The sequence below is a fragment of the Rhincodon typus genome, chromosome 36, assembly GCF_021869965.1.
Source record: "Rhincodon typus isolate 14 chromosome 36, sRhiTyp1.1, whole genome shotgun sequence".
Lineage (NCBI taxonomy): Eukaryota > Metazoa > Chordata > Chondrichthyes > Orectolobiformes > Rhincodontidae > Rhincodon > Rhincodon typus.
Window position 1 is genome coordinate 2,816,165 of NC_063367.1, and position 17,993 is coordinate 2,834,157.

At 39.7% G+C, this 17,993-nt stretch overlaps 1 protein-coding gene across 1 annotated transcript in view; it reads left to right on the forward strand.

Annotated features, from left to right (window-relative positions):
* The window catches only part of LOC109916808 (fibrillin-1-like), a 589,008-nt gene that overhangs the window by 348,543 nt on the left and 222,472 nt on the right, over positions 1-17,993 (forward strand). Inside the window, exons 20-21 of the mRNA XM_048617021.1 lie at positions 12,084-12,134; positions 15,237-15,362. Coding sequence (XP_048472978.1) covers positions 12,084-12,134; positions 15,237-15,362 — 177 coding nt within the window. The remainder of the gene's footprint in view (positions 1-12,083; positions 12,135-15,236; positions 15,363-17,993) is intronic.

Genomic DNA, 17,993 nt, shown 5'->3' on the forward strand with positions numbered 1-17,993 from the left:
GCATAACATATCAGCGTGGATAGAAGATTGGCTGAAAACATAGAGTATGCATAAATGAGTCCTTGTTTGACTGGCAGGATGATGTGATTGGAAGTCCTGTGCTGGGGTCGCAATGTTTTAAAACTTCAATCAGTAACTTAAATGAGAGAATCAAATGCATGGTCACAATTTTGAGGGACAACACCAAGGTAGGAAGATATGTAGTGCAGAAAAGATGAGGTTACAATCAAATTTAGACAGGTTGAGTAAGTGGACAAAATTTGGCAGATAGAGTATAATGTGAGAAAAATGTGAAATTGTTCATTTTGGCAGGAGAACTGAAAAGGAAGAGTATTTCTTAAATGCAGAATGACTGCAGAATTCTGAGTTTCAGAGGCACATAGCTGTTCTATTGCATGACTCACAAAAGGTGTGCCATTACAACAGACAGAGAAGCGGTGGAAGTGTGCTTTTTCCGACTGGAGATCTGTGACTGATGGTGTTCCACAGTGATCAGTGCTGGGAGCCCTGTTGTTTGTAATACATATAAATGATTTGGATGAGAATGTAGGTGGCCTGATTACTAAGTTTGCAGATAACACAAAGATTTGGGGAGCTGCGGATAATGAGCAGGATTGCCAGAGAATACAGCAGGATATAGATATGGTGGAGAGTTGGGCGAAAAATTGACAGGTAGAGTTTAACCAGAAATGCGAAGCGATGCATTTTGAAAGACCTAATACAGGGTATTTACAGAGGGAAGTATACATTAAATGGCAGTAGTTTTAGTAGCGTCAACATACAGAGGGATCTAGGTGTATAAATTCCCTCAAAGTGGTAGCACGAGCGGATCAGGTGGTCAAGAATGCACATGGGATGCTTACCTTCGTTAGTCGAGGCATAGAGTGCAAAAATTGGCAAGTCATGTTGCAGCTTTATTGAACTTTAGTTAGGCCACATTTGGAATATTGTGTATATTTCTAGTCGCCACACTTGCAGAAGGATGTGGAGGCTTTGGAGAGGGTACAGAAGCAGTTTGCAGGGTATTAACTATGAGGAAAGATTGGACATACGTGGTTTTTCTTTACTTGAACATCAAAGGGTGCGGGGATGACCTGATAAAAGATTACAAAATTGAGAAGGTAAGGATAGTCAGAGTCTCTTACCCACCGTAGAAATGTCAGTTACTAAGGGATATAGATTTAAGGTAAAGAGGATGAGTTTAAAGGAGATGTGAGAGGCATGTTTGTTACACAGAGTATGATAAGTGCCTGGAATGCCCTGCCAGAAGAGGTGGTGAAGGCGGATGGATAAGCGATGTTTAAAAGGCGTCTTGACAGATGTATGATTAGGCAGTGAATAGAGGGATACAGACGGTGTAGAGGCGCAGTCTTGGTGGGCTGAGGGCCTGTTTCTATGCTGTAATGTTCTTTGTACAGCACATAATCCAGAAGGCTAAAGTAATGCTATCCCTTAATGTGAGAAGAATGGAATACAAAATAAGGATGTAATGCTCAACAATACGGGCTATTGTTGAGACCACATCTCGACTACTGCATGAAGTTTTGGTCTCCTTACTTAAAGATGGATGCAAAGCATTGGAGACAGTTAGAGGAAGAGTACTAATTTGATACCTGGAATAAGTGGTTTGTTTTGAGATAGGTTGGAAAAACAGTCTTGTTTCCACTGAAGTTTAGAAGAGTGAGGGATAACTTAATTTAAGCGTGAAAGATCCTGCGAGGTCTTGATAGAGTTGATGTCGAGAGGATGTTTCCTCGTAGGCGAGGCCAGAGCTAAGTGGCGCTGTTTTAAAATTAAGTGTTGCCTTTTCAAATGGAGATGAGGAATTTTTTTCTTCTGGGAGTTGTGTGACTTTTAAGCTCTCTAACAATGTGGTGGAGGGGATCTTTTTAAGGAAGAGTTTGATTCTTGTTAGGCAAGAGAATCAAAGGATATTGGGGGTGAATGGGAATGCAGAATTCAAAAAACAAACAAGAGGAAGATTGAGCTGCTGAATGGACTACTACTACTTCCATTTCATAATTTTATACGTTAGATTCTTGAACCTTCTCTCAGAAAATACTGTCATATAATGGAAAAAAGATTGAAATAAATGGTAAATCAGCTAAAAGTAAGGGAAAGGAACTAGATAAGGTTATTAAGGGTTTATAATTCATGATCTATTAGTATTCTTTTAAATTATAGCTTTAAAATTTGCTATTCATCTGTCACATTATTGGCAACTTTTAATTATTCAGTGCTTCCATTTGCTTCATTAACATTTTCAGCCACGTCAGGTTTGTGCTTGGAGTGATGTCAGTTTAAACATTAAACAATTAGGCAGTTGCTGACCCAAGACCAGCACCCCCTCTCATCCCCGCCTCCTTGACCTGTCCATCTTCTCTCCCACCTATCCGCTCTTCCCACCTCACTGACAAACCCCCACCCCCACCTCCTACCTATACTCACCTTTGCTAGCTTCATCCCAGCCTCCTTGACCTGTCCGCTTTCTCTCCCACCTATCTGCTCCACTATCCACCTTCTATCACCGACCCCTCTCTCTGTATTTATTTCAGAGCCCCCTTCCCCTCCCCCATTTATAGTTTATAGTTTGAAGCAAGCTGTAATACAAGCTCTGACTGTCTTGAAGCTTGTGCAGTTGCAACATGTCATTCTGATTTAAACACAATTTATTTCATGTGAACAAACTGTACTCTTTCTAGATGTTTAACCATACTATTCAACTTGATAGACTTACAACCATTACACTACAGTTGATAAGCTTTCACACATCAAACTGTCTAAGACCAACTTCCCATGGCAATCTAGCTGTTGATTGTAATTTTTACTGCAGGCTAAAATAGAGGGATCATGGAACAAAATTATCCCATTGATGCCACTAAATAGTTTCAAGATCATAAGACATGTATGAGCAGAAGTAGGCCATTCAGACCATCAACTCTGCTCCGCCATCAGTGACATCATTGGCTAATCTGATAATCCTTAACTCTACATTACTCACTTTGCCAAAACCTTTGATTCCCTTTCTGATTAAAAATCTGTCCATCTCAGCCTTGAATATACGTAACAACCCTACCTCAACTGCTCTCTTAGGTAAAGAATTCCACAAATACACTGCCTTTCGAGAGAAGAAATTCCTCCTTAACTCATTTTAGATGGGCTGCCCTTTATTCTGGGATTATATCCTCTAGTCTTGGATTTACCTACAAGGGAAAAAAAAGCCTTTCTTCATCTATCCTGTCAAGTCATAGAGTCATAGAGGTCTGCATCAAGGATACAGACCCTTCAGCCCAACTTGACCGTGCCACCCAATTTTTACAATTAATCTAGCCCCATTTGCCTGCATTTTGAGCCATACCCCTCCATACCTATCCCATCCATGTACCTGTCTAAATGTTTGTTAAATGACAAAATTACACTTCCTTCCACCACTACATCTGGAAACCCGTTCCAGACACTCACCATCCTCTGTGTGAAAAATTGCCCCTCTGGTCCCTTTTGTATCTCTCCCCTCTCACATTAAACCTATGCCGTCTAGTTTTAAACTCTCTTACTATGGGGAAAAGCTGTTGGCTATCTACCTTATCTATGCCTCTCATGATTTTATAGGCCTCAATAGGGTCACTCCTCAAGTCTCCTACACTCCAGGGAAAAAAGTCCCAGCCTTTCTAACCTCTACTAATAACTCAAACATTCCAGTCCAGATAGCATCCTAGTAAATCTTTTCCGCACTCTTTCTAGTTTAATAATATTCTTTCTATAGTAGGGCTACAAGAACTGCATGCAGTACTCCTAATGTGGCCTCACGAATGTCTTGCACAGCTGCAACAAGATGTCCCACCTCCTGTACTCAGTGCTCTGACTGATGAAAGCAAACACGCCAAAAGCCTTCTTCACCACAGTCTACCTGTGACTCCACTTTCAAGGAGCTAGAACTTGTACCCTTGGATCTCTTTGTTCTATGACACTCCCCAGGGCCCTACCATTGATTGTGCAAGTCCTGCCTTGGTTTGACCCACCAAAATGTAACATCTTGCATTTACCTAAATTAAATTTCATCTGGCATTCCTCAGCCCACTGGCCTAGTTGATCAAGATCTTGCTGTATTCCCAGATAACCCTCTCCATTGTCCATTATACCACCAATCTTGGTGTCATCCACAAACTTACTAACTATACCTCCTAAATTATCATCACATCATTTATGTAAATGACAAATAACAGAGTACCCAGCACCGATCCCTGTTGCACACTGCTGTCACAGGTCTCCAGTTTAAAAAAGAATCTTCTACTTTCAAGCCAATTTTGTATCCAGTTGGCTAGCTGTCCCTAGATCCCATGCGACTTAACTTTACTCAACAACTTCCCATGCAGTACCTTGTCAAAGGCCTTGCTAGGCAACGTCTACCACACTGCCTTCATCTATTTTCTTGGTCATCCCTTCAAAAAACTCAATCAAATTCATGAGACACAATTTCCCATGCACAAAACCATGCTGACTATGCCAAATGAGTCCTTGCCTCTCCAAATGCCTGCAGATCCCGTGTGTCAGAATCCCCTTTAACAACTTACCCAACGCAGACATTCGGCTCCCCATTCTATAGTTCCCAGGCATTTCCCTGCAATCTTTCTTAAATAATGACTCATGTCTCCTTTGAATCTTTTATTTTCAACAAGGTCACCTCTTATTCTTCTAAATTTCATTGAGTACTGACCCACCCTACTCGACGTCTCCTCAAGACAGTCCCTCCACACCTGGCATCAACCTGGTGAATCTTCTCTGGACTGCCTCGAATGTTAGTATATCTTTCTTTAGGCGCGGGGCCCAAACCTGACCAAAGTATTCCAGATGTGGCCTGACCAGTGGCTTGTATAGCTTTGGCAAATCCTCCATTGCCTTTGAAATAAAGGCCAACTTTCCGTTAGCCTTCTTTATTACAACTGAATGTGGATGCTACATTTTTGTGATTCATGGTCGAAGCAGCAATGCTTACTATTTGGTGCTCGCTATAAACCATTTGAGCTTTACTTAAAACTTTTCATTACTTTATTATCCTGTACCAGATATCAGATATTGTCATGACCAGATATCCACTTAGGTTTTGAAATGGTTACTAAACTAAAAAAAATTACAGATTTTTATCAATATTTTCCTTACCACTATAAAAATTGTTTCTAAAAGCATCACAGAATTATGATAAGTATCTAAATCAAATAATATTTTGTATCAAATACAAAGACAGTCTTCATTCTATTTAGGCAATGAATTATCCTTCCTCACATTGGGTATTAGCTGAATAATTGCTCGAGGGATGGAGTTTAAAAACAGGGAGGCTATGCTGCAGCTGTATAGGGTCCTGGTGAGGCCACACCTGGAGTACTGTGTGCAGTTTTGGTCTCCTTACTTGAGAAGAGATATACTCGCACTGGAGAGGAGATTCACTTGGTTGATTCCAGAGTTGAGAGGGTTGGATTATGAGGAGAGACTGAGTAGACTGGGATTATACTCATTGGAATGAGGGGAGATCTTATAGAAACATATAAGATTATGAAGGGAATAGATAAAGTGGAGGCAGGGAGGTTGTTTCCGCTAGCAGGTGAAACTAGGACTAGAGGGCATCGCCTCAAAATAAAGGGAAGCAGATGTAGGACTGAGGTCAGGAGGAACTTCTTCACCCAAAGGGTTGTGAATCTGTGGAATTCCCTGCCCAGTGAAGTGGTTGAAGCTACCTCGCTGAATGTTTTTAAGGCAAGGCTAGATAAATTTTTGAGCAGTAAAGGAATTAAGGGTTATGGTAAGTGGGCGGGTAAGTGGAGCTGAGTCTCAAAAAGATCAGCCATGATGTTATTAAATGGCAGGGCAGGCTTGAGGGGCCAGATGGCCTACTCCTGCTCCTAGTTCTTATGTTCTTATGTAATTGCCATTGTTTAACAGAGCAAAGTCTTCAACAAAATGTGTTTGACAAATTTTGTTTTTACTAAAATCAAACCATTGAATCATATAACCATTACAACACTTAAACATGATTTCACCATGACAACATTAATGGGAATTTATTCCAGCTCTTCTCCCTTTTCATGCTGCCTTAATACAGTCGGGTTTGTGCTTGTTACTTTACAAATGAGGACAGGCTTTTCTCAATGAAAAACTAGCCAGGGTTTACATGGTTCAGGAGTGATAGAGAGGAGCATAAAAAAGATCGGAAGTTGCATTACTGATTAAGAAGAATGTCACAGCTGCATGAAGAGAGGGCACCTTGGGAGGGCTCATTCAGTAAGACAGTATGGGCAAAACTCAGGAATAAAGAAGGTGCAATCACAGTGATGGAATTATCCTGTAGGTCTCCCAATAGCCAGTGGGAGATAGAGGAACAGATATGTAAGCAGATCATAAAAAGGTGTAAAAACAGCAGGGTTATTGTAATGGGTGATTTTGACTCTCCTAATATTGACTGGCATGCAAGTAGTGCCAGGGACTTAGATGGGTAGAATTTGTTAGATGCATCTAGGAGGGTTTCTTGAAAAAATATGTAGATAGTCCAACTAGGGAAGGAGCCATACTAGACCTTGTATTGGGGAATGAGTCTGGTGAGGTAAACGAAGTTTCAGTGGGGAGCATTTTGAGAACAGTGATTATAATTCTGTGAGTTTTAAGATAGTTATGGTTATAAGACTGATCCTTATGTGAAAGTGTTAAATTGGGGGAAGGCTAATTACAACAGTATCAGACAAAAACGGGGCGACTGTTTGAGGTTGGCGGCTGTTTGAGGTTGGCGGCTATTTGAGGTTAGCAGCTGTTCCCACGTCTAACATGGAAGTTTTTAAAGGCTAGTTGATCAGAGTTCAAGACTGGCATGTTCCTATGCGGATGAAAGATAAGGATGACAAGATTCAGGAACCCTGGATAACAAGAGATATTGAAAGGGTTTAATCACAAAAAAAAGGCATATATAAGGTTTAGGAAACTGAAATCAGACAAGGGCTTTGAGGAATATAATCAAAGCAGGAAAGAACTTGAGCAAGGAATTAGGAAGGCTAAAAAAAAGCCTTGAAATATCCTTGGCAAGTAGAAATAAGGAGAATCCCAAGGCATTTTGTACATATATTAGGAGCGAGAGAGTAGCTAGGGAAAGGGCAGGTCAATTCAAGGACAAAGAAGGGAATTTATGCATGGAGCCACAGGAAGTGAGTGAGGTCCTTAACGAGTACTTTACCAAGGAGAAGGTCTTGATGCTAGTAAGATTAGGGAGGAGTATGTTGATTTCCAGGGCAGGTCGATATTACGGAGGTGTTGGGCATCTTGAAAAACACTAAGATAGATAAGTCTGCAGGATCAGATGGAATCTATCCCAGGATAGTGAAGGGGGTAAAGGAGGAAATTGCTGGGGCCTTGACAGGGATCTTTATATCCTCTTTAGTCACAGGTGAGGTCCCAGAAAACTACAGAATAGCTAACATTGATCTTTTGTTTAAGAAGTGCAACAAAGATAATGCAGGATATTATAGGACGCTGAGCCTTACATCTGTGGTGGAGAAGTTATTGGAGAATATCCTTAGGGACAAGATTTATTCGCGTTTGTAAAAGACTGGACTTACCTGGGATGGTCGGCATAGCTTTGTGTGGGGAGGTCTTGTCTCTCAAATTTGAATGGGCTTTTCAAGGCAATGGCAAAGATGACTGATGAGGGTATTGCAGTGAATGTGCCTGCATGGACTTTAGTAAAGCATTTGACAAGGTCCCTCATTGTAGATTAGTCCAGAAGATTAAGTCATATATAATCCATGGTAAGTTGCTAAATTGGATACAAATATGGCTTGGTCATAGAAGACAGAGGGTAATTATGGAAGGGTGTTTTTCTGACTGGTGTCCAGTGATGTTCCGCAAGATCAGTGCTGGGACCTCTTTTGTTTGTAATATATGTAAATAATTTGGATTAAATTGTAGGTGGTCTGATTCATAAGTTTGAGGTGACGGGAAAATTGGTGGAGTTGAGGATAGTGAGGAAGGTTGTCAAAGGATATAGCAAAATACAGATCAGTTGGAAAGTTGGGCAGAGACATGGAGATGGCATTTAATTAGGACAAGTGTGAGCTGATACATTTTGGGAGGGCAAATGCAAGAGGAAAATATACAGTAAATAGCAGAACCTTTAGGAGCATTGATACGCAGAGGGATCTTGGGGTCCAACTCCAACCCTCCATGGAAGTGGCGGCACAAGTAGACAAGTTGGTAAAGAAAGCGTACAGAGTGTTTGCTTTCATCGGTGAGGGCACTGAGTATAAAAGTTTACAAGTCATGTTGCAGCTATGTAAAACTTTATTTAGGCCATATTTAGAGTATTGTGTGCAGTTCTAACGCCACATAATGGGAAGGATGTAGAGTTTTTGGAGAGGGTGCAAAAGAGATTTACTAGAATGATGCCTGGATTGGAGTGTATGAGCTGTCAGTAGAGGTTGGACAAATTTGGATTCTTTTCACTAAAATCTTGGAGGCTGAGGGGGAATCTGATAATAGTATATAAAGTTATCAGAGACGAGGACAGTCAGAGTCTTTTTTCCAGTGTAGAAATGTCAGTTACTGGGGGGCACAGATCTAAGGGTTCAAGAGCAGGAAAGTTTAAAGGAATGTATGAGGAAAGATTTTTCACGCAGATGGTGGTAGATGCCTGGAATGCTCTGCAGGGGAGGTGGTGAAAGGAAATAGGATAGCAATGTTTTAGAGGCATTTGAACAGACACATAAACAAGCAAGGAATAGAGGGATATGGACCATGTGCAGGCAGATGGGATTAATTTAGAATGGTGTCATGGTTGGCATAGACATTGTGAGCCAAAGGGCCTGCTCCTGTGCTGTACTGTTCTATGTTCTGTGTTGTTGCTGTCATGAGACTTGAAAATCCAGTGACTGCAATAAAACATTGGCAAAGACTTAATGCATAGGCTTGAATTGTACCATAAACTGAAAAGTATAAAATAAAGCGCTACTTATTTGAAGGGTTCAAGTGTGATGAAATTTATTTGCTAATTTCAGTGACGACTTTTGATCTATTTGTGGAGGAGACCAAAACGGAAAACAACAAGTATAATTCAATCACTTTGTTATTCAATTCAAACTTGGTACTTAATTGTCAAGGAGACAATGGGTCTGTAAATATTTATTTTAATTCATTAATGGGAGGTAGGTGTCACTGGCTAGGCCGGCATTTATTACCCATCCCTAATTTCCCAGAGGGTAGTTAAGAGTCAACCACATTGCTGTTGGTCTGGAGTCATGTAGGCCAGACAAGGTAAGGATGGCAGATTTCCTTCCCTAAAATAGATTAGTGAACCAGATGGGTTTTTTCCCTGAAATCAACAATAGTGTTGTGGTCATCATTAGACACTTAGAGTCCAGGCTTTTATTGAATTCAAATTTCACCATCTGCCTTGGCAGGATTCAAACCAGGTCTCCAGAACATTACCTTGGTCTCTCAATTAATAATCTAGTTATTGTATCACTAGGCTATCTCTTCCCCTTATACATAAGTAATATTATCTCATAAAGAAGAAAATAATTTATAAATTTTATACGGGCTTCAGGAGAAACATCTTTACCCAGCGAGTGGTTTTAGTCCTAAAAAATGTCTAGTTATTTGAATTTGACAGAAGCAAGAGATGGGGAGGATAAATGACTACTAGAGTGAGACGGAGAACAATTTGTGTCCATTGCCAAAACCTGAACAAAGAATCAAAGTCTTCAGAGTAAGGATGGAATGTCAAAAATTGGCAGGACATGGGAAAAATCTAGGAAATTGTATCACCACATTGAGCTAAAGTGTAAAGAAGTTATTGAAAATGTGCGGAGTAATCTGTAGACCCTATCACTTTGCTGAATCAGAAACATGTCAGAAAACTGATTTAATACAGAGATTTAAATTGTTGAAGATATTAATAAATGCTTAGCACAGAAACAAATGTGAAAAATAAGATAATGGGCTAAAATGGCTATAATACCTTGATGGAAGTATTTATTAATTATGAATTAAAATGCTTATGGAAAAGAAAATTCACACAAATATGTATGATTTATCTGGAGTTTTTTGTACTAATAGGGGGGCAATTAACTAGACAGAATATGTTGATCATTTTTGCTTATTTCAGAGTGGTGGGGAAGGGGGAGAGAAAATAAATTTAAAATTCGGTATCTGAATCACTGTTATAGTTATGTTGTCTTGCCCATTTCCCTCTATCCTAGTGTTCGGACACAAAACACAAACCTAAACAGAAGCTTTTTTTCTGTATTCGAATTCTGTACATGAATGGAGATTCATCCATTGTTTCTCCTAGAGATGTTAACATAATGTCATTTTGACCTTTGTAACTCTGTATAAATTCATTTACTAATTAATCAACATGACCTGTGTTAAGAATTGAATGAACATTTGATTTGACAAAGTAAAATGGTAAAACTATTAGTTGCATCTTCATACAGGTTTTTAATACTTGCATGTAATACAAGCAAATAGCATATTATTTTCATTTTTTGTTCTTACCTGTAGTGCAACAGCGGAATAAATTAACTTGAAGGTGTTATAGAGTCACAGAGGCATATAGCACAAGAAAAGGCCCTTCAACCCATTGCCCCCATGCTGGTAAAAGCAGCTATCTAATTATTCTAATCCCATTTTCTGACATTTGGCCTTGTATGTCTTGGCATCGTAAGTGTGCATCTAAATACTTCTTAAATGTTATGAGGGTTTCTGCCTCTATCACCCTTATAAGCAGTGAACCCCAGATTCCCACCACCCTCAGAAACAGGGTGAAAAAGTTTTTCCTCTAAACCTTCTGCCCCTTGTCATAAATCTGTATCCCCTGGGTCATTGATCACTCCATTAAGGGGAAAGGTTCCTTCCTGTCCACCCTAACTATGCCCCTCACTTTTACTCATCTCACTCACATCCCCTGTCAATCTCCTCTGCTTTAAGGAAAAAATCCCCAGTCTATACAATCTCTCTATATAACTGAAATTCTACAGCCAGGCAATATCCTGGTAAATCTCCTGTCCACACACTCTAGTGCTATCGCATCCTTCCGACAATGTGGATTCTAGAACTGCACACGGTACTGTAACTGTACCTAACCAGCATTTTATACAGTTCTGGCATAACCTCCCTGCTCTTAAACTCTCTGCTTTGACAGATAAATGCAAGTATACCATATGCCTTCTTAACCACTTCATCCATCTGCCCTGATACCTTAAGGGAAAATTGTACCTGCACACTAAGGTCTCTCTGATGCTTAGTGCTTCCAACAGTCCTGTGTTCAGCATGTATTGCCTTGCCTTATTTGTCCTGCCTAAGAACATTATCTTACATTTATTCAGATTGAATTTCATTTGCCTCTGATCAGCTCATTAACCCTATTCTCCTCACTATTTACCATCCCACCAAATTTTGTATAATCTACAAACTTGCATTATTGTATTAAGTAATAAAAATATCAGATCAGAAAGTAATTTTTGAATTATCAATTTTATTTAAACATATGAAAAAATGATCTTTTAAAAGAAAGGGTTATTGCCATTTTTAGGTTAAAGGCTATCCTGCTGATGCGGTTATTAATTTGCTCACTGAGCTGGTAAGGTTGTTCGCAAACGTTTCGTCACCATGCTAAGTAACATCATCAGTGCACCTCCGGTGAAATGTTGGTGTTCTGTCCCACTTGCATCCAACAAACCAAGACACATAAATAACAAGCGGGACAGACCACCAACATTTCACCAGAGGTGCACTGATGATGTTACTTAGCATGGTGACGAAATGTTTGTGAACAAACTTACCAGCTCGGCAAGCAACTCAACAACTGCATCACAAACCCGAGCTTCAGGTTTTCTCAAAAACTTTGAGCTGTCTATTGAGATTGTAAATTGTGTCACAAAATATGACTTGTACATTGCAAATCTATCATGATGACGACCATTGCATCCATTCAAACATCTTCCTATCCAAAAGGATGATAAATCCCAGTAAGTTAAAATGGTTACACATTGTGTTGTATTTTCTATCTAAAAATAACTGTTGAAATAATGGTTATGTTTTATTTTTAGATAGTATCTGCCCTAGAGGATACACAAGAGTTAATGGAACAATCTGTGAGGGTATGTAATGTTCCTCCTGAATATGTTACATTTCTTATTTGCTATCTCTCAATTCTGAATACTAGAACGTGATATAAATTAATCAGCAGCAACAAGTAATTAAAAACTGACTTGTGAATAATTGAATAACGCATGTGAAATGTAAATGCCTAATCAGGTAACATAAAAGCTTAAGATTAGGATGATATTCATTATTGACATATTTGAAGATTTATATTAATACAATATAAACAGGATGTACTGGAAATATTCAGCAGGTCCAACTGCATATAGAGTTAGAGATGTACCGCACAGAAACAGACCCTTCAGTCCGATCCATCCAAGCCCACCAGGTCCTAAATTAATCTAGTCCCATTTGCCAGCATTTGGCCTGTATCCCCCTAAACCCTTCCTTTTAATTTACTCATCCAGATGTCTTTTAAATGTTGTTATTGTACCAGCCTCTCCACCACCTCTGGCAGCTCATTCCATACTTGCACCACCCTCTGCGTGAAAAGTTTGCCCCTTAGGCCCCTTTTAAATCTTTCCCCTATCACCTTAAACCTATGCCCTGTAGTTTTTGACTCCCCTAATCTGGAGTAAAGACCTTCACCCTTTCCATGCCCCTCATGATCTTATAAACCTATACAATGTCACGCCTTAGCCTCTGCTTCAGGGAAAATAGCCCCAGCCTATTCAGCCTCTCCCTATTGCTCACAATCTCCAATCCTGGCAACATCCTCGTAAATCTTTTCTGAACCCTTTCAAATTTCACAACATCCTTCCTATACAGGGGGACCAGAATTGAACACAGTATTCCAAAAATGGCCAAATCAATGTCCTGTGCAGCCACAACATGACCTCCCAATGCCTGTACTCAATGCACTGACCAATAAAGGCAAGCATACCAAACACCTTCTTCACCATCCTGTCTACCTGCAACTCCACTTTCAAGGAACTATGAACCTGCACTCCAAGGTCTGTTTGTTCAGCAACACTCCCCAGGACCTTAAGTGTATAAGTCTGGCCCTGATTTGCCTTAACAAAATGTAGCACCTCACATTTATCTAAATTGAATTACATCTGCCACTTCTCAGCTCAGTTGCCCATCTGATCAAGATCCCATTGTACTCTGAAGTAACTTTAGCTGTCCACTATACTGCCAATTTTGGTGTCATCTGCAAACTTGCTAACAATACCTCCTATTGTCACTATATGTGGAGAAAGAAGAAAAGTTAATGCTTTAGGTCATCAGCAGCACCACCCTTTTCAGCAGGTTTAATGACAATGTTAAGGTTGAACCTTAACAAACAAGTGCTACCAATTCAGAGGGAGCGAGGTTAGCACGTGTAAGGAAAGCAGAGATATTAAGCTGGCCAGTGTCACGCCAGTGTAAGGGTTCAAATGAAAGGATAATATTGGAGACAAGCAAAGTAAGCTGTTGAAGTGATGTAAGATATTGATTTTAAGATTGGACCTAAGGGATGGAACATTCTTTTAGGATAGGACCTTTAGGGCAGCACGGTGGCTCAGTGGTTAGCACTGCTGCCTCACAGCGCCAGGGACCTGGGTTCGATTCCACCCTTGGGCGACTGTGTGGAGTTTGTACATTCTCCCCGTGCCTGCGGGGGTTTCCTCCGGGTGCTCCGGTTTCCTCCCACAGTCCAAAGATGTGCAGGTTAGGTGGATTGGCTATGCTAAATTGCCCATAGCGTTCAAGGGATGCCTAGATTAGGACGGGTTAAAGGGGGTTGAGACTGGGTGGGATGCTCTGAGGGCCGGTGTGGACTTGTTGGGCCGAAGGGCCTGTTTCCACACTGTAGGGATTCTATGATTTATTCAGAATACAAGTATATTCGTAGGAACAAAGGAACAGGAGTACACCATTCAGACCATTGAGCAGGTCCTGCTCTTCTAGTTCATGACCGATCTTTTCCTCAATGTCATTTCCCTGCACTACCTCCATATCCCTTAATGTAGATCCCTTAATAGATTCCAGAAACTTATCAGTTTCCATCTTGAGCTTTCTCGGTGACTGAGCTTCTGGGGTTGAAAATTCCAAGATTTCGCCACTTTCACCATGAAGAAATACCTCCTCAACTCGGTCTTAATTGGCGTTGCTCTTATTCTGAGATTATTTCCCCTGCTTCTAGAGTCACCAGTCAGGGGAGGCATTCTATTTATATCCACCCTGTCATACCCGGTGAAATTTTGGAAGTTTCAATGAGATCACATCTTATTCTTCAAAACTCTAGAGAACAGCATCTAGTTTCCTCAAATTCTTCTCGTTAGACACTCCCACCATCCCAAGGATTAATCTGGTGAAACTCCATTACATTCCTACAGTTGGTAACTATTATCATTCCTTAGATAAGAAGACCTAAACTATATGCAATATTCCAATCATGTCTCACTAAGGCCCTGTTCCAAGTAAGATATCTTTACTTCTGTACTCGAATCCCCCTGAAATTAATGCCAACATATCATTTGCATTTCTGATTGCTTGCTGTACCTCCATGCTAACTTTTAGTGACTTCTGGACCAAGGTACCCAGACCTTTTTAGACACCCACGCTTACCAACTCTCACCATTTAAGAAAGAAATATTCTGCCTTTCAACGTTTTCTACCAAAATGAATAACTTTACACTTATTCACTTTATATTCCATCTGTCGTGTTTTCACCCATTTACAAAGTTCAAGTGCTCAGTGAATCCTCCTCAAAACTTGTATTCATACTTAGTTTGGAGTCACATGTAGGCCATATCAGGTAAGGATGACAGATTTCCTTCCTGAAAGGACAATAATGAATTAATTGGTTTTAATGGCAATCGACATGGTCTACATTAGGCTAGCATCTAATTCCGGGTCTTTATTTTACTGTCCATAAAATTTCCACATCTGCAATGGTGAGATTCGAACCCATGTTCCCAATGTATGATTAGCTCAGTGATATTATCACTATGCAGATTTATCACTAAATCGTATTATGATTGGTTCCTACAAATAGTCATTTGCTATGCCTTAGGTTACTCAACTTGATAAATATTTTGCATCATGAAGTCTGCTTGTATTTTTTCAAACTATGATGTTTCTAATTGAAGTCTTTTGTAAATTCTTTAAAGATGTAAATGAGTGTAAAGTCTTCCCTGGCGTGTGCACCAATGCTGATTGTGTGAATACACCTGGATCATTTAAGTGCGTCTGTTCTAATGGTATGACCTTGGACAGCAGTGGACGAACGTGTGTTGGTAAGTATAGATTATATTTTTCAGCCATTTCAGATATTGCAAGGTATATATCAAATGCTGTTATGCATAATAGCTTTCTTTTAGAATGGCCATATGAATGAAATTGAAACCTGATTTGCTTTAAGTAAGAATTTTTCTATAAATCAATGTACTTGCAGCATAAATGTATTCCAGTTAATTTCCCCATAATGCTTGAATGTTCAATGCCCATACACCTGCGAGGAGGTCCTTAGCTGTCCATTTGCTATTGGTAGTGGGATGTCCATTTTACTGTAATATGCAGAATGGAAAATCTGCTTAACTGTGCCTAGTGGGTAGATAACTTTATTGCATTTGGTAATCTGTTGGCAATGCACGTGTGTAAACTGAGAGATCTGTTGACACAATGCTAAATTGCTAAATAACCTGTGCAATTAAGTACATTTATTATGCTAAAAAGAAATATTGCAGGAAATACTATATTGAAGGGATATGTTTTTTTTTCTTGGATTTTATTTAATTTATACAGCTGTCAAGAAGTTAAGTTTATATGTCCCATGGTCTTGATGGGCAGAATAACATTTTCTCGTTCAGTATATATTCTATTTTTATCATTTAAGCAATAAAGCAGGAAATAAAATGGTGAATTATTTGTGTTCTACAAAGCATCGTAAGATTGGACTTACATGCATGAACTAAAATTTAACTTCTGAATTATTGACCTCTCCAAACTTTTCAACATAGTTATTCCATGTTCAACTTCTTTATGAGAAACAACTTCCTCATAGATTCAGTGGTAAAAGATCATGATCTATTTGCAACACACATAATCTTTGCCAATAAACCTAGTTTCAGTTCCTTATAAGTACAGAAATAATATAACTCAAATAATCAGACCAAGTTCCAGTGGGGGGAGAAAGGACAAATAACTGGATTTTGATCGGATACACTGTAAAATTTGTGAAAAGGATCAGTTTTCCATCTGTGAGGAAAAAGCAAACCACTACTGATGTTTGAAATCTGAAACATAAACAAATACTGGAACCATACAGCAGGTCAGGCTTTTTATAAAGAGGATAGATAAGTAAATGCTTCAGTCACAGGTCAGTCAGAAAGTTTTCTTTCCCTATTGCATTGAAGTACAATCTAGACTAATTCCCTGGCTGACATAATTCAACAAAGTGATACAGAGTTCCAGTCTAGGGCCATACCTATAATGTAAATTGCTCTCTCCACAGGTGACCTGCTGAGGGTTTTGTTTTAGTTTGTAGTAGCATTTATTTCATCATAACATCCAAAATGGTATAATCGCTCAACTGTTTAGTCAAGTAGTGACTTAGTACTTCAATAATGAACCTTTCAAAGATATATAACAACCTACTTATTGATATAATTTTTTAAAATTTCTCTTCCATTGTTACCCAGTATTACCATACACAGCTCATATTCCAAGCAGGGACCTCAGGTCTTTTGCAACTGCTGCTGTAAAGAGTTTTTGTGGAAATGAGCATGATTCAAGTTATTCAGGTTTAGGAAATGTCAAAATTTCTTCCCCTATGTAAATTATGCCATGTTTTATCCAGCTAAACTACATCACTAAAACTTTATTCAGAGGTAATAGGAACTGCTGATGCTGGAGAATCTGAGATAACAAGGTATAGAGCTGGATGAACACAGCAGGCCAAGCAGCATCAGTGGAGCAGGAAAGCTGACATTTCAGGTCTGGACCCTTGGACCCTGCAGGGTCCAGACCCGAAACGTCAGCTTTCCTGCTCCTCTGATGCTGCTTGGCCTGCTGTGTTCATACAGCTCTACACCTTGTTATCACTAAAAATTTAGTCAGTTAAGATACAAAGGATTGTTTTTAACCTCCAGCCATTTGTTTCAAGGTATTGGTAAGGTGGAATTTCTCTGAGCTAATTATGCAGAGACTTAGCTGATGCTGTGATGGTAGATGGCGGAATTTCAGTTCAGTTAATAAATCTAGATTTAAGAAACTAATCTAGTGCCCTTTAGAGAAGGAATTACCTGGTCAGGCATACAGGAATGAGTTCCTCTGAAATGTTCCAGTAGGCCACTCAATTATATCAAACCTCTGCAAAGATTGAGAAAGCAAATAAAACCAGCCAGTCTACCTGACATCCACTCAGGCCATTAATTGTTTTAGAGGGATCTGGGTGACCTAGCACATGAATCACAAAAGGCAAGTAATTAACAAGTCTCTAATAGAATTTAATCATTTAAGGTTAGGGGAATTGAATAGAAAAGTACCAGTTAAAAAAGAAAGAAATAAGTAGGACAAGAACAGGCTGAAACAAAGGGTCTGCTTGAGTGATACTGTTTACAGATTTTGGGCAGAATATAGGAGTGGGGTGTGGAGGATTGGGAGACTATCAGGTGAGAAGTTATGGAGAGAGATCACTAGAGGAGATGAGATTAGCGACAGTCCTGCAGACAACAGCTTGAGATTCAGTAATAGGGTCTTGGTGTAGGGGGAGGAGGTATTTGAGAGTTGGTGCTCAGCCTCTGCAAGGTAGAGATTGACACTGCACATGACAGCAACACCATCCTTGTCAGCAGGTTTGATAAAGTCAGGGCTAGATGAACACAGCAGGCCAAGCAGCATCATAGGAGCAGAAAGGCTGACGTTTC